Consider the following 27104-nt stretch of genomic DNA (forward strand, 5'->3'; position numbering starts at 1 on the left):
GATGATGAATGCATGATTTACGCTCCTTTTCTTTTTTTGCTTCCTCTTTTTCAACCTTTCTCTGAATTTTTTGTTTTGTTGTTGATTTCTATTTTGACTGTTAGTTCCCTTATTTTCCTTTCTGCTTTTCGATTCCCAATGTGTGATTTTCATCTCTGCAAAAAAAAAAAAAAAAAAAAAAATTCAGAAAGGAGAGAAAAAAAAAGATAAAGAAAAGGCCCCAACAAAATCACAAGAGCGTAATAGACGCCCTCTATACGCCGACAAGCAAGAAACACCTGATCATGGATAAGACATCCAAGCAACAGTCTACTTACCAGGTATATCAGCTACAGAGATCCAAATTACACAGTCAGCTATGACTCCAATGGTTGGAACAGGCGAAGAGCGGCAACAGCGTGGTATGGTATGGCGTGGTGTGAACAGGATAGGTGTGGATATGGAATTGATACGGAGATGCAAATGGATAAATGGCGTGGATGTCTGCTTCTGTTCTGTCTTGCTTTCTCTGTGTCTTTTGTCTTTTGTCTTTTTTGCTTTTGTCATTGTTTCCTTGGGTTGGTTGTAATTCAGATTCACTGCCTACCTACCTCGTCTACCGCTTGTGCTGTCTGCTCTGTTTTGCGACTGGGTATTCGCTCATGTGGTTTTTACATACGGTTAGGTCTCTTGCAACGTCAGTTTCAGTCTGTTTGTAATTATTTATCCCTTTCCTTGTCTATTGATGGGTTTCAATACGGGGATGTACCAATACTATTATAGTAATGGCATTTGTTTATTGTTGGTATTATCAGTGATCAATTCCTCCCCGCTCTTCTGGTCTATATCTTGAGTAAGGCAAGAGGGTTGGATATCGGATATACACGGGCACAGTTCGAGTAAGATCATGAAGTGAGAGAGGGACGAGAGACGGAAAGAGGGGCCCTCCTTAGTACTGCCTACTAGTGAACTGCATGTCTGGATGTATATATGTTGGCTAATTCGTTCATAAACTCCCAAAGAGATAGCAGTAGGCCTTGATCTCAAAACAAGACCTGTCAAAACAGGACAGATAGTCACACAGATAAAAGTATAATACATTGATAGATAGGGAGGTCTGATATGACCTTGAGATGGTGGTGGTGATGATGGTGATGAAATCTGCGCCCGCCCTTTTGAATATTTTGACTGCCAGAATCCAACAAAAAAAAAGGTAAAAGAAAAAGGAGAAAGAAACCATGAGTTATACAGTGCTCATCTAGGGATTGGAAAGAGATTAGCGCATTCTCCTGACCACGGGCTTCTGCGGGAATTTCCCGGCCCTGACGGCGACCTTCTCGCGCTCGGCTTCGGCGCGTTTCGACAGCGCCGGAGACACCGGTGGCGGCACTTCGGCCAGCTGCGCAAGGATCTTGTTTCCGTCGATGATGCCGACGCCCTGCTGGTCGCGCTGTTGCCGCTCTTTCCGTCTCGCCTCGAGCTGTTGTCGTCGTTCGGGGGTCATGTTCCACTCGTTGGGGAAGCGCAGGGGCGTCTTGGGGGTGTGGTGGCGCAGGTCGAGGGGCAGGTCCGCGAACGAGTCGCCCTCCTTGGCCTCCTTGATCAGCGAGTTGACCAGGTCGCCCAGGGACCGCTTGTTCTGGACGGCCGTCTGGTGTTTCTCGCACGACATGCGCACGATGTCCGTGTCCGGGTTGTAGCGCGTGCCGACGAGCTTCAGGAAGGTCTGTCGCTGGTCTTCGGTGAGGTGCTTCGGCGTCAGGTCCTTGGAGGCGAGCTCGACGACGACTTTGGACTGCGCGGGGTGCTCCTCGCCCATGTAGGTCGTGTAGCGGAAGCGGAGGATTTGGTCTTCAGTGGGGAGGGAGAAGGGCTTGGCCAAGTCTGTGAAACGAACCCGTCAGCATTGCATTATTTCCCCCGCGGTCCCAGTTATGGAACATGAGAGAAGGACATACTGCTGAGAAAAGGCATGTCCCACGCCGCAATACGAGCATACTCTCTGACTTCACGGTGCAGCTCCACCTCGGCATGAGCCATCGAGGTCATTTCATCGTCAAGGTACTCTTCATCGGCATCCTCCACTTTCGCAAAATCGTCGGTCTCGTCTTTACCCCAGAAGTTAAGACGCTGAGTAGTATTGCCATCAAACCGCATGGGAAAAGCCCGATTGATCTCAGTGACCTCCTTGTCGAGGTCCGCGAACATGGCCCGGCGCTTCTGGGGACTGTTGAAATCCTGCACCTGGCGGATATTCGCCGCATCAAACTGTCTCCGATCCTCCGGCGACATCAAGTCATACATCGACCGCTGCTGTTCGGTCAGAAGATCCGGGGAGTACTCCGGCGCCATGGGCATGTCCTCCGGGCGGACTGCACGCCGCGACTTCTTCGCGGGTGGGTCGACGTGAAGGTTCGGCCGGGTGGTGTTGAATTGGCGAGACTGGAGGATAAAAGAAGGGGCGGATCCTCTTCGGGAGAGGAAGAGGGCCGTTTGGCCCAAAGACCGTGCGGAGGAGGCCATTGGAGGTGTGGGAATGGGCTGTCGTTCGGGGTGTATTTGAGGGGGTCGAAGTGCAATTGGAGTTTGAGGCTTTTGGTGTTTTTCTCCGGTCCGAGTTCGCACTCCGGCGCTAATCCAAATTGGGATGCATAATTATTAATATGTATAGTTATCCCTCCAAGCATACTGCTCTGAATGGCTTCATCCTTAAAATCGGTTTCATGTCGCCTACAAATTTGTCTTGTCAATGTAATCTACCACTGTTACTAAATGATCCCCTATGTCAATCCGGACAACTCCCACAGCTTCGTCGCTTCACGTGTCATAAATCCTTTGCCACTAATGATTCATATGGAATATCCGGGACGCTATAATGAGAAAACATCAGTGAATGGGATATGGTTATATCCAGGACTTCGTTAACTGTCACACTTACCACATAATGTAAAAGCTTAGCAGGTGATGGCCAAACTTATGATGAATGAGGTCAACATGACACGGCTACAGGCTGCCTGGGGTGAATAGACATCCGGGCTGAAAACCTAACAGTTGATATATAATTAGCTACCTGACTCTGACTCCTACTCCATCTCCAAGACACCATGATCAATCTAAAATCTACAAATCAAGACACCCAATCAACGAACATCTATCACCATGACTACTCCAGACAACCCACTGATCCCCCCATGCATGCCCACCGAGATCGCATACGCCTCAATTTCGCAGTCGCTCGAGCCAGCCCTACAGGGATGCTCATCGCCCGGCAGGCCCACCAGACTGAGGCGAGTACACCAGTCATCAACGGATGAAGAGCCTTTGAACAGTCCAGACGGCCTTATAGAAGAAGATCTCAGAGCAGGAGGCCCTCACCTCTGCGAGTCCCCCTGCCACACTTTCAACTTGGTCCCCCGAGATCACCCCCACTACGCATTCATTGTAGGAGATCGAGGGAAACGACTCGTTTCGGAGCTCACTCCTATTTGCCAGAATGCTGGAATCAACCTCTTGGAAACTCGGCTCTGTGGTCGTCGATGCGCGTTCGAAACCAACGCACAACCCGCTCTGACCTTCCTTGTACTGGACCTACGACCGGACGTGTCTGAGAGAGGATGGATCCCTCTTGCGAGAAGCTTGCGCCATTGCCTCCAGAGCAAAGGCCTCGGTGACATAAAAGTTGAAATTACGAACACTGACTTCTTTCAGCGGGCGCACATCTTCCCATGTAAGCCCTATGACAACATCTTCCACGTCTGGGAGGACGTGGCCACGGAGATCATGGGGGCGATCGATCTGGCCGGGGTTTGCACCATTGGGTGCTTCCGGGTCGGCGTGAGCTCCCGTCGCAAGGAGTGTCCGCCCACCGTGCTATTCGGGGTCGACCGCGATACTCGGAGGGACTGGAAGGTAGTCCGCGAGGCAGCCGTGCGGGTGTTGGATGAGCGTGGATTGACCGATGTGGCTGTTCTGATCCGCAAGGACGCCGGTTTTAGAACAGTTGATGACGAAAATTCATGGGAGGCACTGGCAGATACTATCAAGCGCTGTACGAAGCATGCGAGCGTGGGGTCTAGCGTTAAACTTCATGGTACTGTGGACGATGGACGCGGCACGCTCGGCGGGTGGCTTGAGTTGAAGCATCGTGAGGGTGGGGATTGGGTCCCGTTCGCGATCACTTGTTCCTCTTGTCTATTTCCACAGGGGCATGGTCTCTCTGGGCCTGACTGTCAAGGTAAATGGCACTCCCTTAATGATCTTGGCTTGACCTGACTTTTTGTAGTGGTTCAAGCCTGGAAACACACTGGCGTCCCTGTGGCAGATGAAACGGCCGCGCGGCTCTTGAACGTTGACTCTCCAAGTCAGCGTGACCTACGGGATGCAATTCAGGAGCTTACTGAAGACATTAGCAAGCTCAAGGAGGACACCACATACCGCAAAGTTGAGGACGCCAAGTCGCGCGATGAATCTGTGACACCATCGGATATGGCCGAGTGGAAGATAATAGCCGACATCATTGCATCCCAGAGCAAGCAACTGAGCGTCGCCTCTGAGTTCCTGCGTGACAGTCACCACACACTTGGCACTGTGTTCGCTTCGTCTAGACATCAGGAGGTCCCAGCCAAGAGAAACCCAAGCGAACTCTCGATCCGCGATTGGGCTTTGATCAGAGATAGAGAGGGTCGCTGTCCGCAGGTGAACACCGTAAGTCTTTCACACTCCGCCAGTTCCCACCATTTCCCCGTCCCTGTCTAACCTTCTTTGTCTCCAGCTCAACGTCCAGGGTCTGCTATACCCCCAACTACACTGTCTTAGGCCCGATATGCCTCCCCTCAATAGAAAGCTACACAAAGTCGGCCGGAGCACTGGCTTTACGAGTGCCAGGTACGCAGGCCTAAGAGTGGCCCACATCGTGAGGAGGGTCGTTGACGACCAGCTCAGAGCCTTGCCAGCATGGGTGCATGCCTTCGCGGCGTCTTGGAGTAGATACGTGGTGGGTAGATACGTGGTAGCGGCAGGCGATTCTGGGTCTCTTGTTTTTGACCACATCGGTTTCGTGGTTGGATTGTTGGTTGGGGGTTCTTTCACTGGAGACGTAGGGTATTTCACCCACATTTCGGACCTCGTCGAGCATATCAAGATGGTGACTGGGGCTGTTGATGTTCGGCTTCGTGGATCGATAGTGTAGTCTGGTTTCTTCAAGGATTTTAGCATGCTCAATGGAATTTATCTAGTAGTATCTTGTGGGAAAGAATTACCACTCGGCTACAAAAGATATCTAGACACCTCTAAGCTCTGTGAATATCCTTTCAAGCAAAATTCTACATTCCGATATCACCCTTATCCCCCTCCATCTTCCTCCTCTTCACCCTGCTCAACAACCTCCAACGCCCTCCTAGTAAAACACACCCCACCTGTGGCAATAGCAAAGTACAAGTGTCATTAATCAGCCATGTGCAAGAGGGCTTTGCTGTTGAAGTCCAAATATCAAAGCTAGGTTGAATTGTGTAGAAATAAGGACCACATTATATATAGTGTGGCTCATCCACCCGGAATGATTTAGTGATGTCAACGGGATGGCCAGTGCCGGGGGCCGGTCTATATACTCCTTCAAAATAAGATATCGCCAAGCTCCAAAAACATGCCAGATTGACTGTCATCATTGAGGAGATCTTATCAAGGACTCAGAGTAGAAGTTGACTTTTATACAGTATAAACGACTGAGGATAATGGGACTAACCAGTCATGGTTAGTCAATTAGCTGCCTGAGTCCTGGAATGCTGACAAAGTAGTAGTCACGTGCCAGAGGCACATCTGGTGAAGACAGTCAACATGACCACATCTCCTTCTGTCTCTGATACCATCGTTCAGTCATCGTCATGATGGTAGAGTGGGAGAAACGTCTAATTTATTGAAGCCGCCTGGATTGGGGAGAATTCCACACCGTCAACGACGGAGTATCCAGACCGACAGTATCAACCAACGCCATGACTTCCACCATGACATCTACAACCATGAAATTATGCTTTGTAACGGTGGGTGCGACAGCTTCGTTCCATCTTCTTCTCGAGGCCGTTCTGGATGAGTCTTTTCTGGAGGCCTTGCAGAAATTAGACTACACCCACCTCCTCGTCCAATACGGCAAAGACAGCCGGGCTCTCTTTGAGGAACTCCGCGGGAAACACCGCTCAGGGAAGCATGGAATCAAGATCGAGGGATTCGATTTCAACACCGCTGGTCTGGACAGCGAAATGCGCATGGCTCAGGCAAATCCATCGGATGAGAGAGCTGGAGGCGTGATCATCAGTCATGCAGGTGAGTCGAGTGTCAAACCTCCTATCCATACCTACATTCTACCTCCTACCTACACTAAAAAAAAACCCCACGCAATGACATTATGCATACATCAATTCAAGATCCAGTTTGAGTAGTTTGAGGCTGACGTCTGACAGGATCGGGAAGCATCTTGGGTGCTCTCCGGTTGGGCGTTCCGCTCATCGTCGTTCCCAACCCGACCCTCCAGGACAACCACCAGGAGGAACTGGCGCAGCAGCTCCAGAAGCAAGGCTATGTCGTTTCCAGCAGTGTCAAGTACGTCACGCGTCTTCATCTTCAGCTCCATGAACCCCGTCCCGGCTGTTTCTCGCTGCTAACCTTGACCAGGGAAATGGCCGCTGCGCTTCCCCGAGTGGAGAAGCTGCGCGCGAATATGTTAACTTGGCCGCCTGTGTCTGGCGTGGGAAAGAAAAAACGTCCGCCCCTGGAGCAGGTGATGTCCGACGAGATGGGCTTTTTGGATTGACCTGAAGCGGTCTATTTGGAAGTGATCTTCCTGGCTCGACCACTCGATATGAGATGACAATTTGCGCGTTGGTTAACATGGGCTGGCTTCTTGCAACAATGACATTCGATAGTTATATATGTTTTGTCTTGGGGATTGGCGTTGGGGAAGGGTCTTTGCTTGGTACCATTGGATATGAGTTATGACATGGCTGCATGATGGACTGTAAATGAATAATTTTCTCAGAGCAAAACCTTCAGATCATGAAGCCTCAGTATCACTGGCCACATTAATCCAATCTCCAACCATAATTGAATGTGGTGGTGGATAGACTCGAGTGGCCCAAGCTTCGGCGGAAAAGGTGACGAAGTCGGAGTGCGGACGCGACCACCGACAAAACAACCTCACATCACTCCCGTTAAACCATCCAATTGACCGCCAACCCCTTACCCCCTCCTCTCCCAACTCTTCCTTTACTACTCACGGACCAGACGAAAATTACGGTCATCCTCTCAATCTCCATCACCCCGTCCGCCTCCCGCCCATCCCCTGTCTCAATTAACGACCTGGCCGTGGGGCCCGCCCTCCTAAACAATCGCGCATAAACACAACGACCACCCGCCAGATTGACCCGAGAGACCGCCCCCTACAATGGCAGAAGCCACCCTCCACAACGCGCCCATCGTCATCGACAATGGCAGCGGCACCATCCGCGCCGGATTCGCCGGCGAGGAGATCCCCTCATGCTACTTCCCGTCATTCGTCGGTCGGCCCAAACACCCGCGGGTGATGGCCGGCGGTCTAGAAGGCGACGTCTTCATCGGCCAGAAAGCCCAGGAGCTGCGCGGACTGCTCAAAATCCGATACCCGCTGGAGCACGGGATCGTGACGGACTGGGACGACATGGAGAAGATCTGGCACTACGTGTACGAGAACGAGCTGAAGACGCTCCCCGAGGAACACCCGGTGCTCCTGACGGAGCCGCCGCTCAACCCGCGCAAGAACCGCGACACCGCCGCCCAGATCATGTTCGAGACCTTCAACGTCCCCGCCCTGTACACTTCCATCCAGGCCGTGCTGTCGCTGTACGCCTCGGGCCGTACCACGGGCGTCGTGCTCGACTCGGGCGACGGCGTCTCCCACGCGGTGCCGGTCTTCGAGGGCTTCGCTATCCCCAACAGTATTCGCCGCATTGATGTCGCTGGTCGGGATGTCACGGAGCAGCTGCAGGTGCTGCTGCGGAAGAACGGCCACGTGCTGCACACCAGTGCCGAAAAGGAGGTCGTGCGCCAGATCAAGGAGAAGGTCTGCTACGTGTCGTTGGATCCCAAGCGCGAGGAGAAGGACTGGTTCAATGGATACCACAAGTTGGAATCGCGATCGGTAGACTACGCGCTACCGGATGGGCACCGAATTAAGGTATGTTGAGTCTCATGGATGCTTATTACCATGAATGTCACCGTACTGACCCTCCAGATCGGCCAAGAACGCTACCGCGCCCCCGAGATCCTCTTCGACCCCGAACTCATCGGCCTGGAATACCCCGGCGTGCACCAGATCGTGCAAGACGCGATCGCCCGCACAGACCTCGACCTGCGGAAGTCACTGTACATGAACATCGTGCTCTCCGGCGGCTCAACGCTGTGCAAGAACTTCCCCGACCGCCTGATGCGCGAGATCAAGCGACTAGCAGTGGAAGACATGAAGATCCGGATCTCCGCGCCAGCGGAGCGGAAATACACGACGTGGATTGGCGGTGGGATCTTGGCGGGCCTGAGCACATTCCGGAAGGTAGGAAACACCCCTATTATCATCACCCGATACCCTTTACTGATTTCTCGTTATAGATGTGGGTTAGTGCCGACGAGTGGCACGAAGATCCGGAGATCATCCACCGGAAGTTCGCTTAAACCTCACGACCGTCCAAGCAACCATGACCTACCCCTATAGACCCCTATAAATTCTATAGGGACGTCTTCCTGAGCGGCCTTGAGAGGACGAGCAAAGTCGTGCACGAGTTCGCTCGTTCGTTCGTTCGATCCCCGAGCGAGTACAGTGTACACCTGCGAGATTGGAGTGGAGTGCTAGCCGCAGGAAACCGGCTAGCTCACTAGATAAACCGATCAGATACCCCTTTTTCTTTCATTATTTCGTCTTCTCCGTTTTATTTCCATCACGCCTACAGCTAGCTGCGTATCTAGCAGAGCCCTGCCATGGGCAGCACATACTACTATTTAACAAACAAACAAGCGGATCTTCATGTTGGAGTGTACCTACCTGTCTACCCATCTATTACCTACTGAGCGTTGTCGTTGCTGTGTCGTTGTTGTATTACCCTTCAGTGAGCAGGTCTATGTATGCATATAAATAGAAAGATTTCTCAAATCCTTCCGCCAGAGCCAAGGAGCCAACATCTTGGAAATATAGTTATAATATCCCTTTTAGGTCCTAAATGAATATAAGCGTTTCATCCCCTGCACCATATACCATACCATACATAGTAACCTCCAGGACATCACCTAAACAAAAACCAACACCTCCAACAACACATCAATCCACCCCCGAAACCCCCTCCACCCCCAAAAGGAAAAAGAAAACAAGCAGATAATAAAAATCTCCTGCCTCAGGCACATGTGCACCAAACAAGCATATCCACCTGCAAGGAACGGCTAAATATGCTCAACACGTGATATCCCAAATAGGCAATGATGGGTTATGTCAATCAAAATGCTGAATAGCCAAGGTTGCAACCTTAAACCGGGATCATGGATAATATACCTAGTAGTAGTAGTAGTAGTAATTAATAGTGGTGTGCTTGCATCTCATTGAGAGGGATTTGCCACTTGAGTTATTTATTGCGAGGGAGGGGGTTTGTACTGTATTTGGTGAGGGATTTATGGTTATGTGGTGTGTGGTAACTATATTGGGTATCTTTACTTTTACCTATACTTCTACAGGGGTAGATGAGAGTACTACGTAGTGGAAAGTGGAGATGGTGGTACTGTTCAAAAACTCGTTCTTTCTTTGTTTATTTTTTTGTGGTCTTTTTCTTTGTTTGTATATAGATGCGATCGATCCAGGTTGAGATAAGAATAGAGGTAGAGATACAAAGATAAATGTGCTGACAAAGTAATACATGCGATACTTGCTGAGCAGACAAATAAAATCGAGTCGAAGGGGAGAAAATAGTTATAAACCCGGAACACAGACAGAATCGAACAAACAAACAAACAAACAAACAAGAAAACAAGGAGTGAACAACTTGTGATGGTGACAAACTGGCACGGGGTATCATGGTAAACCGACTAGCCCAGCCATCGCATTGCATCATGCATGCATCCACATCAAGTGGATGGATGGGTGGATGGATGGCGAGCGGGGCTAGGTCAGGCAGAGTCGGTCTTTCTGGCAATAATCAATCCAGATGGTGATGCAAGATGATCATAAGACCAGCGGAATGGCGTGATTAAAAGGACTCGTAGAGAGGTGGTGAAGGGGGTGCAAGTGAACCCGTGACAAAGAAAAGAGATGGTTTGAAGTGGAGTGTGAGAAATAAAGAGATCAGAAGAAAAAGATAAAAAAAAAGAAAACTTTTGGTGATGTCGTCATTCATGAGGTTCGTGATGCGAAAGGAAACGCCACTTATATGCTGTAGCTGGTGTAAACGCAAAGACAGCTCGAGCGAAGGAAAGTTTCCCAGAGCAAGTAGGCGGTAGAAAAGGAACAGGAATAGATCATGCCATTCCCTTCAACTTCCCCCACCCCTTCTGCAAGCCCTGCAAGGCCTTGTCGCGGGTGGAGCCCGAGCTGCTGGAGGTGCTATTGCTGCTGATGGAGAACTTGCGACTGAGGGAGCTGTCGTCGTCGCGGAAGACCATGTTGCCGGCGCCTCCGCGGCCGACGTGGTAGACGGGAGCGGCGCGACGGAGGTCGCGCTCGAGCTCCTCGTCGAAGCTGAAGATGGCGCGCTCGGTGGTGCGGTGGACGTTGCCGGCGCCGCCCCGGCCGGAGGTGAAGCTCCGGGGGCTGCGGGAGTCCAGGCGGGTCAGCGAGGCGGGACCCGATGCGGAGCGCGAGTCGGTGGTCTTGGTCCCTTTCAGGTCGATGACATTGCCGGCGCCGCCGCGGGCTGTGTGGATGGCGGGGTGAGCGCGCGGGACGGACGGGTGCGGTTCAACGACCCGGTAGCTGGGGGTGGATGGCATTGTTGGAGAGTTGTTATTGTTGATGTTGGTTGAAGTGGGTTATAGAGGGGAGTGTGGAGGGAGATGGCGTGGTGAGACACTGGGAGTAGATTGAATACTACGACGTAGTAGCCGGAAAGAATGTGGTGTCCATAAGCTGCAACGTGTAGACATACACGGGAACAGGAAGAAATGAAGTGGAGATGAGGTTTGAAGATGAAGTTGAAGATTGAAGCAACGAGTGCAAAGCAAAAAGAAAAAGTCAAAAGCAGAGAAGCAAAATCCCAGACTTTAATTCTTTTCCCTTTTCTTTTATTTTTCTTTTCACGATGCTATGGAGACCGAACCAAAGCGGAACCAGAGACCGTGGCGGGGAAAGGTTTCCATTATATAGAGCCGGTCAAGGGGAAGTGGTGGTCGTGCAGTGACGATTTGTCCATGACTATTGCACCATGGGGTCTCATTCCCAGGTACGCCCATTTAGGGTCACACGGGGTGGATTTTTTAATATTATTTGTTCTTTTTTAGTTATATTATTTGATGTTTCTCCCTTTTTTGTCAGTACTATTAATTCATTCGTTTCTTGGCTACTCCACCGCAGCAGTTCAACTGGATATCCATCGTGGATCGAGATGGAGACGATGGACCTTTTTTGTCCTTTCTTTTTTCTTTCTTTTTCTTTATGATCTGACCTTAGTCATCATGTTATGCGCGCGGTACGGTGCCCTGATTCATGGCCACTGATTGGCTGGAAAGACATTACGGAGAAAAGAAGAACCAATTAGAGAGATGGACTGGGTCCAAGCAGGGCTAGATGCAGTCATCTGACACAAGGCCCGCCAGTTCACGCCGAGCAAAACGTAATGGAAACCGGGGGCTACAACCAATCAGGAGGAGGGAAGGAGGGCGTGGTGGTTTTGTGGGGGTAATGGAAATTGAGGGCCGGTCACGAGTCGCTGTGCGGACCGGCTGGACAACTTCATTTTTCCTTGACTTACTCGATGGGAATTGCGGTCAGCAAGGTGTCATTCTATATTGTCCCTCACATCATCAGATATTATACTCATCTCATCTAATCCATCTCATCATCTCATTTATTCAGCTCATCACATCTTTTTCTAGCTGTGTGGTTGAGTTTGGTTGACCGCATATATTGCCAAGAAGGGGCTCAAGTCATCAGGAGAGAAAATTTTCATTTAGTTTATTTTTATTTATTTTTTTTTTATACCCCCGCAAAATCAATCGGCTGCACAATTACATCATCGCTCTCCTTGGCCTCACCATCCGCCGAAACTAGTAGTATGAGATTCTCGGCGTTCCTTTTGGAGTAGGGAGACCGAGTAAGGACTTTACCCGCGACTTCATCTAGACTCGATCTTCCCAGTTGCCTGTATGTATGTCCCTCATCCTTCCATCACGATCTGCCATCGTGATGCCATCGACGTCTACCATAGGGCAAGTCTATCCGCAACGGCCTGATACTGGGTCTTGTTGAAATACAGGACGATGACCTGGCATGCCTCGTGGACAGGGGGTAGGCAACAGCAAGTATAGTTGTACGTTCTTGGCGTGGCCAAAATGGCTAGATCGTGGGGAGGAACTTGGTCAAGTTGGTTCCCTACACAACGATCATCATGGGTCCGGTGTGGGATCCTGAATAAATCACGCACTGCGGCACTTGTGCAACTGGGATAATTGTGCACGAGCGGTATGTACCTGGGCGGTTTGGCTGGATCGTGAATTGGACTTCTCCTGCGTCTGCAGACTTCAAGAGTAACGGTCTATACAATATACAATGATACAATCTCAATAAAAGAATAAATTAGAAAAACTAGAATAGAGAAATTAAATATGGGGAAATGAAACCACTGAGGAGAATAATACAAAAAAAGGATAAAATTACTTAATAAGGGGGAATGAAGAGATCCACCGCTAAACTCCATCCAGCTGTCTACCCCAGACTTGTCAGGGCTGGACCCAGTTTAACTTCACCAAGTGGGCTGAGTGAGCCATTTCTTCGCCACTCATCGTTCACAAAAAATGAAAAAATGAAATGAATAGGAAAAGAGAAAAATAAAAACCAGAATCAAAAATTTGATTCCGTCCTACCGAATTTTCTCCCCTCGCTGGTTCATACTCATGCCATCCGCCCACTCAGCCTGCCATAGCCTCAAATCGCCAACCATTCACGTATTCACCCAGTGCCCAAGTCCTGAAGTCCTGGCTAGAGCGCACCATGACCACTTGATCCCTCTTCGCAGAGGCCGGTAGTCTCACCCCGGATGTGGCTGGAATCAGATCGAACCGCATCGAACCGCGGTTGCGAGCCAGGTACCTCTGGTTCGGTGACAGGATGGCGCAGGCGGCAATTCTTTCGGTCCAATTGTGCCTTGACCCAGCGGGATGTGCTCACTGCTCGGTTGGCGTCGGCAAATTGTCTCGTGGTCACTTCCACTGCCACAGTAGACAAAGAGGGGGGCCACATCCGAGCCAACCTAATTCTGGGGGAGAATGGACTTCATGAAGTCATCCATGGCTTGTTGTTCGTTTTTCTCCACGTGATTACATCCATGAGGCGGACTCGGAGACCAAGACTCTGTCTGTTGAACTGTGCTGTCTAACGGTTGTCGTGTCTGTTGCCTCTAGTCAGCGAGGTAAAGTGATAGGCTTGGCGTGGACTGACTACTCTATAGATGGATCGTAGAAGCGGTCATCTCAGATAGGTTTATATCTATTACTACTTTGACTTGGTAGGTTGGGCCACTAAAATTATATACATGTGAAAAATGAAGCGCTTGGCATTTACTCAAACTAGTTAGACCTCTTGCTGTCATAACACTCCTCGAGAAGCTCTCTAGAAGATCGCTGTATATCCATGTATATGCGTGGAGTAAATCTGACAGTTTCTGGACACCCTAGGATATGTTGCCTTTGGACTGCTCTGTTTAGACTCACAGTTAAGACTTCAGTGTACGACGCTTAGCTCCTGTGACACTCTCAAACCTCCTCTCTATGCGTTATATATGTACATATACTTGTAGTAAAATCTATGCAGTTGTCCTCGTAATGCAGCAATGCAGTCGTAACCTCTGTCCGTAAGCCTCAGGCCATTTCCTGACTGAGGATCAGCCGACCTGAAATCTCAGGCTAGAATCTGCAACCTGAAGTCTCAGGCTTCAATTTACAACCTGAAATCTGAGGCTGCGATTGCAACCTAAAATCTCAGGCTCTGATTGGACCGCAGCCTGAGGCCCGTTATCTATTCTGCCGCCCGACACCGCCCGATCGTCGCATCGAACTCCGCTCTTCCTCTCCCGGTCTCGACCCGATCCTTTTTTCTCTGATATCGGAACGCACGCTTGTACTAGGGCCTTCAAACGAACCGTTCTGGGAAATTGAACTGTCTTACACCGTCAAGTCGCCTTTCGATCTCCCCCCGATCCCCACCGGATCACGCGCGACGCGCCTCGCAGCGCCACCGATTCATTCCTTCCTGCACGTTCCCCAGCAGGGACGAGCTCAAAGTTCAAGATGCCAAAATATATGTTCTCCCTCTGATCGCACCGTGTGACTAGATTCAAAGCTAACTATCGATGCACTCTTCTGTAGGTCTACCGTCACCATCCGCATTGACCGGCTCCGGAGCGATCCACCCAACGCGCTTTCGCCATCCTCCCGTCCCCGTCTCCGCCATCGACACGCAAACTCAAGAACGCCGCGCTAACATCCCCGTGTACAGGTGACTACTGCGATGTGTACCTGACGCATGACTCCATGAGCGTGCGCAAGGCGCACAACTCCGGCCGCAACCATCTGCGCAACGTCGTCGAGTACTATCAGCGTATGCGCCAAGACATCGACATTTCTTGATGGACAGTCACTAACGATCAACTAGAAATCGGTCAAGAGAAAGCACAATCGGTCATCGACTCGATCACCTCGTCCTACGCCGCCGAAGGCCAGGCCGTCCCGAACCCGGCCATGGCTCCCCCGGGAGCGTATCCCCCGCCGTTCGGTTTCCCTGGTACGCGCTTCTCTTCCATCAAGACATGGTCTCAGACTCGCCGCGTATAAAAAACTAACAAACACACAGGCCGACCCGGCCAAATGCCTCCCCCGCCTCCGTTCGGAATCCCCCCGCCCGGCGCCCCAGGCGGTCTCCCCGGCATGCCACCTCGTACGTACCCCATCCAATCCCACCCCCCCACCAAATAAATCAAACTAACGCAACACAGTCCCCGGCGGCCGAGGCATGCCCTTCCCCCCTCCCCCATTCCCTCCCACCTCCGGCGCGCCAGGCGGCTTCCCGCCTCCGCATCTCCCAAACATGCCCCCAGGCCAAGGATTCCCGCCCCCGCCACCAGGCGCCATGCCTCCCAATTTCCAGACGCCGCCCCCGGGAGCCCCAGGCTTTCCCCCGATCCCTCCCCCAGGCCACGGCTTCAGCCCCAGTCCGGGACCCGGCAATTTCCCGCCCCCTGGCTCCGAAGGCTTCCCTCCTCCGCCGGGTGCTGGCGGGTTCTCGGGGCCGCCGCCGGGGATGGGTGATCACCGGTGATATCTTCACAGTTGGTCGGTTTTTAGGGTTCGGTTTTTCTTTTTAAGTATGGATGTGCGTCCGCTAGACTTGCATTGGTGCAGTTGTTCTTTTTTTCTTTTCTTATGTTGTGTACTGTTATGTTTTCTCAATAGCGTGGTCGTGTAATCGATATCTATGGATTGACATATTTTATAAAAAGACTTATGTGATACTGCGTGTTAGATGGTATAGATATCTGTAGGTGGGGTATAGGTAGTATACTACTAGCTCCATATACATACTGATCGATAGATAGACAATACATCAAGGAACCAACTCATCGTAACACTGCTTACCTACTTACCTACACATGTACCTATATAAACAGACGGACAGGCAGACAGGCCCAAACCGGCGTTCTAATAGTAACAACGAGCAGCACTATCAAAATGATCTAACTAGTACTGTACTGATATGTATAAGCATAGATGCGTATGTAGTAAGATCCCCTCCATCCGTCCTTCCATCCACCATTTCACCATTCCACCATACCATTATCATCTATCTATCTATCAACTAGACATCCACCCACATAGACATATAGCCGAGTGAATAGATGGATAGTAAGAAGAGTACCAGTAGCCACAGGTATACCTACCTACTTACCTATCTACCAAGTCAAGCACAAGACACTAACTACTATCTGGCAATAATAACAGCGGATCGCGACTCTTACTGTATGCACTCGTGATGTGGACGTGATATAGGTATATACATGGTTAAGGACAGATATATATATGGCTTATACGAGGGAAGGGTAAGATGGAGATCTCTTTTCAGGATTCACGTCTTGCTTGAGTGATGATGACAGTAGTAGTATAATACTTACTCCATCTATGCTCATACGTGCTTACTATGCTAGTCCACTAACTATGGACAGATCGATCTAATTACGGAGTACCCTTCATATGAAAACAAGCCAAGAAACTATTAAATTCCAGTACCATCCATTGATAATGACAGCACAATAATACAAAAATTTGTCTACCTACTCGATCGACGCCGATGGCTGATGGGCCAGGTAAGCAGGTGAAGAACTAGGCCCGTCCCAAACAAAAATACATGGTACGCAAAACCCCAATCCCGGTCTCCGGATCCAATGCTTCGTAACGCCGGTTGCACAGTATAAAATAGATAAGGTAAGTCACGTGTAGGGAAGATAGAAAGATGGAAAGGTGAAGAGAAGGAAAGAAGGAAATGTAGATGGAAAGTGTGAGAAAGGAGATAGAAGTCCAAAGAGTGCGAGGATGTTTTCACAGAAAGTGGATATTCTGGAAAGTAAGATCAAGGAAAGCACGAAATCGATAGATAGATGTTGTGGAGAGATTCAAGGCAAAACTGCCAGTACGTATATAAATCAATCGAGTACGAGCGCCCGATCCACGCAAAGCCATAACGTCATTGCCAGCAGGGCGGGGAAGGAAAATGGAGTCCCCCAGCCGTTTAATGGTCGTACCCCGCTCCTCGCTGCCACGGACTCGTCGCATTCTGAGTCCGGTAGCCGCCATTGAGCGGCGACGGGGATCGTGCGTTATACGGCAGAGTACCCGTCCCCGCACCCTCGCTCGGGAAGAGCGGTAGGGACGGGTCGACGGGGGACGTGGGCTGTCGGGGCACCTGCTGCGGTTCGAGGTTCTGGCGGTTGACGGTGGCGCCGTTGCCGCTGGAGAAGGACCCACGGTCGTCGTCAAACGGGCTGGCCTGGTACGCGGTGGAGGACTTCACATCCCCCCGGGCGGTGGCCCCCAGGGCGTCCAGCTCCGTGGTGAGCTGGCTCTGCGACTTGATGAAGGAGCCGCGGTCGTCGCGCATCGGCTGGTACCGGGTGTCGGGGTTCTTCGACACGATCGCGTAGATGGACGCGATGAGCACGAGGATCAGGAGGAGCAACGCGAAGACGGCGTTGTAAACGAAGAAGACCACGCCCATAACGCCCGTGACGAGGCCCGGCTGGTTGAAGACGTTGGCGAAGAAGAGCATGAAGATGGAGTTGAGGAAGTTCACGGCGGCGATGGCGATGTTCCAGATGTTGGTCTTCTTGTCCATCCAGGGGCGCAGGACGCTGACGGTGATCAGCATGGCGGCCTCGAGGATGACAAAGGCCACGGTCTGCACCACCGGGGCCGGCTGGGCCAGACCGATGAACATGCTTTTGATGAAGATGTAGCCCAGGGTGGGGACGACAAAGTAGTAGGCGGTGGCCCGGTGCTGCACGTAGAGGAACCCCCACTTGTTGAGGCAGGTGGGATCGGAGTAGAGGATGTAGGCGGGGTTCTTGTGCATGGTGACGGAGCGCTTGGCCAGGTTGATCACCTTGAAGGAGGCCCAGCCGAGGGCGGCCAGCATCGAGACGATCATGATGACGGCCAGGACGACCTCGGCGGCCGAGTCGACCTGGGTGAACTCCCACAGGCAGAGGACGCACATCTGGGGGAAGCCAATGAGCGTCAGGCGGAAGAGGATGCCGCGCGCGACGACCTTCCAGCCCTTGCGGAAGTCCTGGAACTTCTCGCTCTTCATCTTGCCCTTCTGGACAAGGAGTTCGCAGATGCCCTTGAAGAGGGCGACGAGGAGCATGACGACGAAGACGAAGAAGACGAAGAAGATCAGACCGGTGAGGAAGATGTTGGACTGTTCGATGCCGGCCCTGAAGCCCACACGCTCGATGCCGCGGACGACGAGGTTATCGGAGGTGGCGGCGGTCGAGTGCGGGCCGGCTCGCTTGAACAGGTGGTCCGACGCCCTCCGGAGCAGGCCGGCCGGGGCATCGATCGATCGCTTGCGGCGCTTGAGGACTTCCACAGACGTGGTTGACAGTTCCGACAGGACGGTGGTGGGGGTACCGCCGGTCGCGCGCTGGTACCAGGTGCAGATGGTCTCGAGGAAGCCCACGTGGATGATGCCCATACTCCACTGGAAATTTTGGGTCCACGAGGCGACAATGGGCGGCATGTGGACGGCGGTCATGCCGAAGAGAGCCTGGGACTGCATAAAACTGAAGAGGGAGAGGGCATTGGCGGCGACGTGGGCGGCGGTGTTGGAATGGCCGAGGCCGGAGGTGATGGCGGAGGCGGCCAGGCCAAACCCGGAGATGATGGCGGTGGACCATCCGACGCCCTTCTGGTACACGGTCTTGCCGTTGGACAGGTTCGCCTCGACGCAGGTGATACTGCGCCCGGTGTCGGTGGAGTTGATGTAGATGCGGACGGAGGCGTCCAGGTCGGGAACGGTGTATGCGATGCCGGGGATCTTCTGGACGACATCCTCGGGAACCTTGATATTGGCGCGGGGCACGTCGATGGGGCCGGTGTTCATGGGACACAGGCCGGGCAGGTTCATCTCACAGGGGTCCAATGTCTGGCGGAGGGCTTCGTAGCCATAGGCATCGAGGATGAGTTCGGCGGTGACCTTGCCGGAGATGGCGGCGACGCCATCAAAGGCGAAGGAGAGGGTTCGGTTGTTGGGGGTGAAGGTGACACTGAAATAGGTGGCGGTGAAATTGCTGCTGTCCTGACAGAGGTTCAAGGAGTTGGATTCGATGAGTTTGGTCGCGGCCACCAACGGGGTGGTGAGGCAGGCGACGAGAAACCCGAAGAGCAGTGATATTAATCGCATGGTGGGCTAGAGGGGACGCCGATCGTCCGAGGGTGAGGATGTCGATCGTAGGACGGTGAGGATGCCGATCGGGGGACGGTGAGAATGTCGATCAGCGGGCGATCACAAGATCGGGGGATAGATGTTGCAGGCACTTCCAGCGCACCCGCTTGGGACCGGCCGGATGCGGAAATGGGGAACCACGCGTGTGGGGTTTTGAGAAGTGCGAAGTGATGGAGAAGAGGTGTTGGATGGATAAAAGAATGTGACTGTCGGTAGTGAAGGGTCAAGATGATCGAAGACTGAGGTAGTAATGATCCTTGACGGCGTCATCAACCGGAGGATGGGGGGCTTGACGGGGATGTAGGGACCAGGGTGAAAGAAACAATGAAGCGAATGAAAGGAGAGACGTGGTCGGACAGAGCGATAGTGGACAGAATAAGAATAGATTAATTAAAAGGCAGGTCGAATAGAAACGACGAAGAAGCGAAGGGTTGAACGAGTGTGAGGGTGGATGGTCGAGAAGAAGAAGAAGAGAGAGAGAGAGAGAGAGGGAGGGAGAAAGAAGGAGATGAAGATGAGAAGATGAAAGATGGAGAGAGAGAGAGAAAGAAAGAAAGAAAGAAGAAAGAAGAAAGAAAGAAGTGAAACGAGGGACTGGATGGGTGCCTGAGTCTCTCCAAGGGGGAGATTAATTTAGAGTCAGGATGGAGTAGATAGAGATCCTGATGGAGAATACAGTGTAGATAATGGATAGAATCAGATTGAAGATATCAATAGATGAAATGAAGAGTCTTCTGTCTTCCTCTCATCAGTCACTGTCCTGTTCTTGAATCCAGAGTCCAGAAGAGAAATTGTCTCCTGGGTAAATAGGTAGAAGAATCCAAAGAGTCTCTAGAATTGAGAGGATCGATTAAAGTGCCTGAGGATGATCCGCTGGTTGGAGAGGAGACCGCTGGAATGTTTTCTCTGGCGTTTGATTGGTTGATTTTGCTGACACAGCCAGATCGCACCAATCACCGCATTCCCAGATCCGCTCATTACCGGTATTGTATGGATACCCAGATACCTGGTACTTTACAGGTACACGGAGGCAACGTGACCTACAGATGGTGAGATCAGACTGACAGACAACTCACGCAGACATACTGGAGAGTGCACAGGAAGAAAGACGGTGTAAGGCAAGGACTGAGTTTGCAGGTCTCCAATAAGCTGTATTCTAAAGCCTATTATACCATCACTCTAGAATACCACTGTCCAGGTAGACAGATGAGTAGATACCAGGTGGTATTGGAAAGATGATCAAATCATACATATCTAGGTACTCCGTACATGCTTGGCTCAAACCATCAATGAACGAGTCAAGAAGAGCAAAAGATGCACGCGCGTCGCCCAGGCACGGCAGTGGCCTCAGGTTCTGGTCCCAAATGCGGGTAGCCGATGCTGATTCGTTCCCACCCGAGTGGCCAAGCCGAATTTGCACCCTCTCTCTCTCTCTCTCTCTCTCTCTCTCTCTCTCTCTCTCTCTCTCTTAGGCTGTCTTTGGAGAGAGAGAAAAAAAGAAAGAAATAGTGGAGTGGAGAGTGGCCATTTCCAAGACTTTCTTCCAATTGTCCAAGATGATTCGCCGGTTGGATGTGACAGAGGGTAAAGTCCAACCATTCGAATCCTAGCGCCAGTCCGGCGGCTGCCAATGTCTTGGGGTCTTGGTATGGCTGGTTATTTGGCTGCCTGGGAGGAACGGTCTTTTCACCATATCCTTGGCTATAGTCTTGGAGGAGGCAGTGCTGGTCTTAGTATTCTACCCCGTACGACACTCAACGGAATAGGTGGATTTTAAGGAGTCCCCCGAGTCGAGTGTTTCCCATGAAGCTCAGGCATCCATACCTCCTCGGTGGTATGGTATCATACAAGATAATACCGCCCAGTAATACCAACCGGAGCCATCCGAACCAACCCAGCACAGCCCCGATCATTCATTAGCAGCAAAAGGATCAATTAACCACCTCCTTCATCTAATCATCCTTGTATAGTGTAATCCTAGACGATCAAAATCTATGACCTTAACTTCCCTTCAACAATCGGTCCTTCATAATATATTCCATACCCTTCCCGTTTCCAACAGAGAACACGGACGGGTACGATCTTACATAGAACGCACCGACACTGATCAACAAGCACTAACTCGGGAGGCACAGATCCAACGAACACCGTCGCCTATCATGACGTCTCCTGCCCCAGTGATCTTCATCTCCTTCAACAACCAGTTGGATTGACAGAAGGAATACCGAAGGAACACCCAATCTCATCCTCCACTCCAACTAGCTTCTATGCCTATACCACTCTGGCGATCTTCTAACCTGCACTCACAGTTCACTCAACCGAACGCGGTTATCAGTGGAGACAGCAGAAAATGCATCAATCACAACCCCTCCCCTGACTCATTTCAGCAACAGTCCATGGAATGGAGTCTCACAGGGTCAGACCTGTGAACCACGGTCCCCCCCCGTCTTCTGGCAGAATTTGATGATCCTATATTTAGGCCTGGTGGCCTGTGCGTTATGTAAGGTGTTATATAAGCTGTCACCTTGCTAGAGACTCGAAAAGTGGGTCCGTGTTATACTAATTGACATGTATGGGGTCATATCTATGTACAACTTAAGTGTACACCCTAGTCACTTTATAATCATTCGGTAAGACTATACAACCACCTGGTAACTCTATGGAGTTAGCTATATCGAAAGACATTCAACTGCTGATTTTGTAGCCACCATCTATAACGAACGCCTTGTAAAGGCTATCACGTCTCATATCTAGTAGAACGAGTTATGGTCTAACCCCAGACAAATCCCAGTCAGACTGAGGAGGTCTCTTTTCCACTACACCCGTACAACTTTTATGTCCTAATACGGTGATACCCTTATATAGCACGTACTAACTACTCGTACTTCTTTCAATTTTGCTTTGGCCCTTTGTATATACTCTTCTCTTCTAATCAATAACCTCTAACAGTGTCTTGCTTTGTGTCAATGGCTTTGGTGCTCGATTAGTCAAAGCACCCTCTACCTATCTTCTAATCAGTTCAAAGTGAAACGCTGTCTGAGGTCTGCTGTCGCTGATCTGCTATGGAACTGCGGGTGGATGCCCATGGAGTCTGGTTCTACTTCGACACATCCTCGAAAGAGGATCATACGGCCGATGTGACTTGGTACTCGGGTTATGAACTTGGTCCAATCCCCATAACGGTTCTCAAAGGCCCATGGCTAAGGCCTTATGTGTGAGACGGACGTCAGCCCCATAACACCCCTGCAGCTAGTAGTGTCTCCACTATCTCACCATGACGTGCTTCACTTGCTGCATAGAGAGCTGTTTGTCCACCATGTCTAGTACCAGATGCATTGGTGTTGTCTCCTGCGGCTAATAATCTCTTGACTATCTCAAGATGGCCTGCTTTGGCTGCTACTTCGAGAGCTGTATCAAGTGCATGGGTACCAGCTCCTGCAGCTAGTAAGCTCATCACTATCTCAAGATGACCTGCTTCGGCTGCTGCTTGGAGAGCTATTCGTCCATAAGGTGCAATAGTAGAGGTATTAACATCAGCTCCTGCAGCTAGTAATGTTTCTACTACCTTAATATGACCTGCTACAGCAGCTTCTTGGAGAGCTGTTGTGTCAAAGATACCTTCATTCACAATGACCCCTGATTTCAGTAAACTTGTTACTGACTTGTGACACCCACATCTCGAAGCAAAGAATAACGCACAACCCAGCAATTCGCTGGAAGTGCCGTGCTGTTGAATTATCAGCTCTGTGAAGCGGTAACGATTGTGAATAGCGGTCTGCTGGATGACTTCTTGCTTCGCGATTTCTGTTAAAATATGAGGCTGGCATCTGGCATGGTACTGGAACAAGGTGTAATGCCCATAGGTTATTAGCCACTGTATTGCGTTCGGTATCTCACGTGCCCTATCGTTGTTCTGCTGCTCTGACTCCCATGGTCTGGACGCAGAGATATCATCGCCTTCTACACACCGGCAGAATAATTTCCATATCATGTGGTCCGCGTCAGGATCCAGATCCGTCGTATGATCAACCCAGTAAGTCCAGGCGTAGTCAAAAAAATGGAACTGTCGTCTTCGGATTTCTGACTCTAGACGTGAGGATTCCAGATCGCCAAGTATGTCCTGGGTCTTTCTCTCTAACTCTTGGGTGTTGAGATGCTGCAGCTGGCGACTATGGGAAAGTAGTTTCAGCGCGATTGAACTGGCCGATCTTCTCGAATGACGAATCGGGAGGGTACCAAGATGAAGGGGTTTGATCGGAATATTGGAGCCCTCCCTGGTCTTGGCTAGCTGACGCTTGAAGTCAGTGGAATCGAGGTAGGTCATGCAAAGAAACCCGAAATGCTGATCAATCTTTGCTAGGTCAGATCTCCCAGATTGTAGACTGTTGATGCTAGAAAGGTGTTGTTTCACGCTATGATGGACATAATGCACCGTGCTGTCCTCTTCATCAATAAATGTTAACCCGCAGCAATCACTGACAACACTGATCATATCATTGGGCATCTTTCCACGGTCCAGTGACTTTTGCCCAGGGGAGAGGCTCAAGACTTCTTGATATTCCATGACTGACAATGGCCGCTTCACCACATTGCAGAATTCGAGTATTTTCATTGCTTCCTTTGCCGCTGGCCTTTCCCGGAGACGACGGATTTTTCGATCAAATATTTCAGACAAACCACGCGGTAGATGCTTCAGTGCCGTCAAAATGTCATTGTCGCTTCCCTGTGCGCAAAGCTCTTCGACAAAAAGACGGGTCCAGAGGAACCTTTGTCAGTCAGCCCGCTAATACAACACAAAAATGATATCCAGGGACAATTCTGATGACACTTACATTCCATGGGATCCGTCTCGTAGTGCTTTGGATATGTCTATGATGAGCTTCGGATCTTGCAGCTTCAACAGCTCTTCTTCCAGGCAGCGACCAAGAATTGTGTCAATATAATTATCCATGTCCGCTTTAATTTTCCTCTCTGTCACTGACAGTTTAAATTTGGGCTTGATCACTCTGAACAACTGTTTTTCAAGCTCAGGACGGCCCGCGCAGATGATTTTGAAGTTCGTTGGGCGTTTGTCACAAAGTCGAGTCATGTTCCACGCCACCTTTTCAATCTGGCTATTATCACATTCATCGAGTCCATCGAGAAGTAGATAATACGTCCTATTAGCTTTAAGGCGGGACAACATGAAATTAACGACCTCAGATGTGTCGAGACCACAGCTATCCTTGTGTAGGTCCCATAGGCTTTCACCTTTAGCATGGTCAATCTCCTGTTCTAATAGTTGACGGGCAAGACTTCCAATAATGCTCCTAGACGTCAGGGATACTGCATCATCCCCTCGACAGAAGTAATAAGATATTACGTCGTTGCTCTTGCGTGAGGCGTTCAGTTGGGTAACCACATTAGACATAAGCACCGTTTTACCTACACCCATTGTGCCTGAACACCAGAAAATTGCGGCGTCCGGGCTGTCTTTCCACTGTCGAAAGAGGGGTTCCTGCAGCAGCCACTCCGCTGTGGAGGGAACACGTTGTTTCGTAGCCTGCTTCCAAGGTTTGGTGTGGTCGATGGTAGAAAGATTGGTTTTAATGTCCAATTTCAACTTCGCTGCTTCCCTTTTCAACATGTCAATTCGCCACTGGTGTGCCTCAGCATGCTCCTTCTCGTACTTTTTGAATAATCTTCGCCGGAATGATGTATTGACTTGGCTTTCGTGCTCCAGTAGCTTCCTTGCTTCTTTGTCAGCCTTTTGTGACGCAAGTGATATCTGTAGTTGTATTTCCTTTGTGGCTTGGTCCAGATTATCTTGGAAAGATTTGAACTCGGTGTCAAAAGGAAAGAAGACGGACGATAACGTTTGCGTTATGGCAGTCCGCCGAGATATTTCGATGATCTTGATACACATCTGGATAATGACTGCATAATAATCACATAGCGCACGTTGGAGCGCGACGCAGCCGGGATAGAGTTGGCCAAACTGCTGATATGTTGGACACGACCTGCCAATCGCCATAACCATGCTTGTGATCTTGTCAAAGTAAGACGCGACATTACTCGCTGTCAATATAGCTGTTTTCACGCCCCCCCAGATGAGGGCGGCGATTGCAGGATTGGAGCTGACGAAGGTATCCACAACACGACTGAACTGCTGGAGCGCATCCAGGAAGGTGTACAATCGTGGCGCGACACACCTCCTTGTCGTACTGCTGTTGTTGGCATCGATCTCTCCAACGAAAGCAATGACGCTCGAGACATCTGGTTTTGTAGAGCTGACCTGAAACTGTCGCTTTTGCTCCTCAGTTAGAATATCACCAAAGTCCGTCAACGCTTGCTTGAGGGACAGTGTGGGATCTGCCGCCCGAATATCTGGAGGAGACGAGACTACAAGAGCCATTATGAGATCCGTATCTGACCCGGTCTTGAAGTCTTGAATCAACTATCTGTTGAGTAAATATTTAGCAGAGAATGCAAAGGCTGAGGTAAATGAGGCTACGCAAGTCTTTAGTTGAGGGGTCTCGGCGGTAGACCAAGACAGCCGGATCACGGGTTCACTCCAATAGGAGCATCCAATTTGGCGTAGATCCCTAATTAGCCTTGTGGCAGTGCAGATGGCCAATCATCTCCTCGTCGGACTTCCATGACAGTGATGAATATGAGAGGTTCATATGGTTGGATTGCCAGGATTAATGAAATCTTCGTGGGAATATATAATACTGATACCACCAGTGGTTTATCCCACAAAGGGATGTGATGTGTTGAAGATAGGTGAAGTTCATGAGGAGCTCCAGCAGGACTGTCAGATGCCCAGGGGAGAGGCGCCTACGAGTCACGTGCAGACAGTCAACGTGAGCAGGGCAAACCCTATTCTTATAATAACAGACAGAACCAGCAGCTTCATTTGAGAGTGATCTTGTCACTTTCCTCTCTTACTCCCGTTATCACTTGTCAATTGGCACCATCTCCCGAGAGATAACAAGTTATTATAACACCACGTCCAACCCTTTCATAATCAATCATCTTGTTAGGCTCCTTGCGAGCTGAACTACGACAGGAAGACGCTATGTGACTATACGTAGGGTCGAAGAGAAAAGAAGAAGCATACGTTTCCTATCACCGGTCATCGCTAACGAAATGCATAGAGGAATGAGGTGGGGATAGGGCGAGTCGCATAACACACCTCCCCTGGGCTCTGACCTGCTCATCAATATAATCCCAATCAAACTCCGTTGCTTGACCCTGGTACCTACACCTAGGGCTCATTGCTACTCTTACGTGGCTAGTCTTCCAGTGTCAAACCTTACGAGAAGAACATAATGACGGATTGCCTGATTTGCCTATTTTGTAGATTTTCTTTGTTGCAACAGAGGGATTTGACTAGATAGGAAAAGCAGGGGGGCACCAGGCCCCGAGTCTCTCATCCAATCAGGGTGCTGGAAGGTTCACTCCCCATCTGTAACTTGTAATATCTGAGCGATGATGCCATGCAGAGAACCATCGAGGCGGCCGGCCGTCCGTCCGTACTTTTGCCTAATTTCCCGCCTACTCGTCTGTCCGACTGCGTGGCTGCGTGGGCTCGAGGCGTACCTAGGCCAGCGGACCTGTCATCTCGAGCGAACGTCCAGAACTGTTTCCCGAAAGGTAATAGATGAACTAAGACGCCCCTGATATCCCGGGGACCTGAGGCCAAAGGATCAGCGCGACCAAGGATACCGGTTGAAATGTCGTACTTTGGCGATATGTCGACGTATTTTAGGCCGGAACCACGGAAAGTGGGTCGATCATTGGAATTGGATTCCGATCCCTGATGCTAAGGCTACAATACTTACACTGGTCACCTAATCTCAGATATTAGACAAGCACTAGACGGATGGATGGTCGGGGCCACTACCCATCCACAACCCACCCATAACCCACTACAGCGTTG

The 27104-nt window shown here is 50.6% G+C and overlaps 11 protein-coding genes across 11 annotated transcripts; 7 read left to right on the plus strand and 4 right to left on the minus strand.

Moving 5' to 3' along the window:
- Positions 1-971: 971 nt before the first annotated feature.
- On the minus strand, positions 972-2526 carry P168DRAFT_324835 (mitochondrial 37S ribosomal protein mS35). The gene is made up of 2 exons (XM_024840905.1): positions 1938-2526; positions 972-1863 (listed from the first exon to the last, which is right to left on the minus strand). Exons 1-2 carry the CDS (start codon positions 2500-2502, stop codon positions 1256-1258), a joined length of 1173 nt encoding a protein of 390 aa, XP_024696020.1. The 5' UTR covers positions 2503-2526; the 3' UTR covers positions 972-1255.
- A 612-nt stretch (positions 2527-3138) lies between these two features.
- P168DRAFT_302357 (uncharacterized protein) lies at positions 3139-5195 on the plus strand (the record flags this gene model as incomplete). Its single annotated transcript, XM_024838650.1, has 3 exons — positions 3139-4213; positions 4262-4683; positions 4751-5195. The coding sequence occupies 3 exons, from the start codon at positions 3139-3141 to the stop codon at positions 5165-5167; spliced, it is 1914 nt and encodes a 637-aa protein (XP_024696021.1). The 3' UTR covers positions 5168-5195.
- A 649-nt stretch (positions 5196-5844) lies between these two features.
- On the plus strand, positions 5845-7019 carry alg13 (N-acetylglucosaminyldiphosphodolichol N-acetylglucosaminyltransferase catalytic subunit ALG13). The gene is made up of 3 exons (XM_024836672.1): positions 5845-6294; positions 6432-6570; positions 6643-7019. Exons 1-3 carry the CDS (start codon positions 5979-5981, stop codon positions 6779-6781), a joined length of 594 nt encoding a protein of 197 aa, XP_024696022.1. The 5' UTR covers positions 5845-5978; the 3' UTR covers positions 6782-7019.
- Positions 7020-7185: 166 nt separating this feature from the next.
- Positions 7186-9120, plus strand: P168DRAFT_287909 (actin-related protein ArpA). Its single transcript, XM_024836673.1, has 3 exons — positions 7186-8179; positions 8237-8551; positions 8608-9120. The coding sequence occupies exons 1-3, from the start codon at positions 7412-7414 to the stop codon at positions 8668-8670; spliced, it is 1146 nt and encodes a 381-aa protein (XP_024696023.1). The 5' UTR covers positions 7186-7411; the 3' UTR covers positions 8671-9120.
- Positions 9121-10494: 1374 nt separating this feature from the next.
- On the minus strand, positions 10495-10965 carry P168DRAFT_279402 (DUF3602 domain-containing protein; the record flags this gene model as incomplete). The annotated part of the gene is made up of 1 exon (XM_024835776.1): positions 10495-10965. One exon carries the CDS (start codon positions 10963-10965, stop codon positions 10495-10497), a length of 471 nt encoding a protein of 156 aa, XP_024696024.1.
- A 97-nt stretch (positions 10966-11062) lies between these two features.
- On the plus strand, positions 11063-11615 carry P168DRAFT_95992 (uncharacterized protein). The gene has a single exon (XM_024842241.1). It carries the CDS (start codon positions 11161-11163, stop codon positions 11470-11472), a length of 312 nt encoding a protein of 103 aa, XP_024696025.1. The 5' UTR covers positions 11063-11160; the 3' UTR covers positions 11473-11615.
- Positions 11616-13057: 1442 nt separating this feature from the next.
- P168DRAFT_96080 (uncharacterized protein) lies at positions 13058-13784 on the plus strand. Its single transcript, XM_024842242.1, has 2 exons — positions 13058-13575; positions 13638-13784. Exon 1 carries the CDS (start codon positions 13227-13229, stop codon positions 13563-13565), a length of 339 nt encoding a protein of 112 aa, XP_024696026.1. The 5' UTR covers positions 13058-13226; the 3' UTR covers positions 13566-13575; positions 13638-13784.
- A 759-nt stretch (positions 13785-14543) lies between these two features.
- P168DRAFT_287911 (putative U1 snRNP complex component Yhc1) lies at positions 14544-15682 on the plus strand. Its single transcript, XM_024836674.1, has 4 exons — positions 14544-14785; positions 14840-14968; positions 15038-15121; positions 15180-15682. The coding sequence occupies exons 1-4, from the start codon at positions 14719-14721 to the stop codon at positions 15500-15502; spliced, it is 603 nt and encodes a 200-aa protein (XP_024696027.1). The 5' UTR covers positions 14544-14718; the 3' UTR covers positions 15503-15682.
- A 1284-nt stretch (positions 15683-16966) lies between these two features.
- On the minus strand, positions 16967-19138 carry P168DRAFT_279404 (transient receptor potential ion channel family protein; the record flags this gene model as incomplete). Its single annotated transcript, XM_024835777.1, has 1 exon — positions 16967-19138. The coding sequence occupies one exon, from the start codon at positions 19136-19138 to the stop codon at positions 16967-16969; it is 2172 nt and encodes a 723-aa protein (XP_024696028.1).
- A 1966-nt stretch (positions 19139-21104) lies between these two features.
- On the plus strand, positions 21105-21554 carry P168DRAFT_287916 (uncharacterized protein). Its single transcript, XM_024836675.1, has one exon. The coding sequence runs from the start codon at positions 21175-21177 to the stop codon at positions 21391-21393; it is 219 nt and encodes a 72-aa protein (XP_024696029.1). The 5' UTR covers positions 21105-21174; the 3' UTR covers positions 21394-21554.
- An 852-nt stretch (positions 21555-22406) lies between these two features.
- On the minus strand, positions 22407-25940 carry P168DRAFT_302363 (uncharacterized protein; the record flags this gene model as incomplete). The annotated part of the gene is made up of 4 exons (XM_024838651.1): positions 24013-25940; positions 23149-23946; positions 22880-23115; positions 22407-22675 (listed from the first exon to the last, which is right to left on the minus strand). The coding sequence occupies exons 1-4, from the start codon at positions 25572-25574 to the stop codon at positions 22407-22409; spliced, it is 2865 nt and encodes a 954-aa protein (XP_024696030.1). The 5' UTR covers positions 25575-25940.
- Positions 25941-27104: the final 1164 nt, after the last annotated feature.

Source organism: Aspergillus campestris (assembly GCF_002847485.1).
Source record: "Aspergillus campestris IBT 28561 chromosome Unknown P168scaffold_2, whole genome shotgun sequence".
Taxonomy (NCBI): Eukaryota; Fungi; Ascomycota; class Eurotiomycetes; order Eurotiales; family Aspergillaceae; genus Aspergillus; species Aspergillus campestris.

Coding starts and splice junctions, on each gene's coding strand:
- P168DRAFT_96080 (XM_024842242.1), top strand. CDS start 13,227: ATGTGGCTGGAATCAGATCGAACCGCATCGAACCGCGGTTGCGAGCCA.
- P168DRAFT_324835 (XM_024840905.1), bottom strand. CDS start 2,502: ATGGCCTCCTCCGCACGGTCTTTGGGCCAAACGGCCCTCTTCCTCTCC. Junction 1,864..1,937: donor GGACATGCCTTTTCTCAGCA/GTATGTCCTTCT, acceptor TTCGTTTCACAG/ACTTGGCCAAGCCCTTCTCC.
- P168DRAFT_95992 (XM_024842241.1), top strand. CDS start 11,161: ATGAAGTTGAAGATTGAAGCAACGAGTGCAAAGCAAAAAGAAAAAGTC.
- P168DRAFT_287911 (XM_024836674.1), top strand. CDS start 14,719: ATGAGCGTGCGCAAGGCGCACAACTCCGGCCGCAACCATCTGCGCAAC. Junction 14,786..14,839: donor CGTCGTCGAGTACTATCAGC/GTATGCGCCAAG, acceptor ACGATCAACTAG/AAATCGGTCAAGAGAAAGCA. Junction 14,969..15,037: donor CCCGCCGTTCGGTTTCCCTG/GTACGCGCTTCT, acceptor ACAAACACACAG/GCCGACCCGGCCAAATGCCT.
- P168DRAFT_287909 (XM_024836673.1), top strand. CDS start 7,412: ATGGCAGAAGCCACCCTCCACAACGCGCCCATCGTCATCGACAATGGC. Junction 8,180..8,236: donor CGGATGGGCACCGAATTAAG/GTATGTTGAGTC, acceptor CTGACCCTCCAG/ATCGGCCAAGAACGCTACCG. Junction 8,552..8,607: donor GCCTGAGCACATTCCGGAAG/GTAGGAAACACC, acceptor TTCTCGTTATAG/ATGTGGGTTAGTGCCGACGA.
- P168DRAFT_287916 (XM_024836675.1), top strand. CDS start 21,175: ATGACCTTAACTTCCCTTCAACAATCGGTCCTTCATAATATATTCCAT.
- alg13 (XM_024836672.1), top strand. CDS start 5,979: ATGACATCTACAACCATGAAATTATGCTTTGTAACGGTGGGTGCGACA. Junction 6,295..6,431: donor CGTGATCATCAGTCATGCAG/GTGAGTCGAGTG, acceptor GACGTCTGACAG/GATCGGGAAGCATCTTGGGT. Junction 6,571..6,642: donor GTCGTTTCCAGCAGTGTCAA/GTACGTCACGCG, acceptor AACCTTGACCAG/GGAAATGGCCGCTGCGCTTC.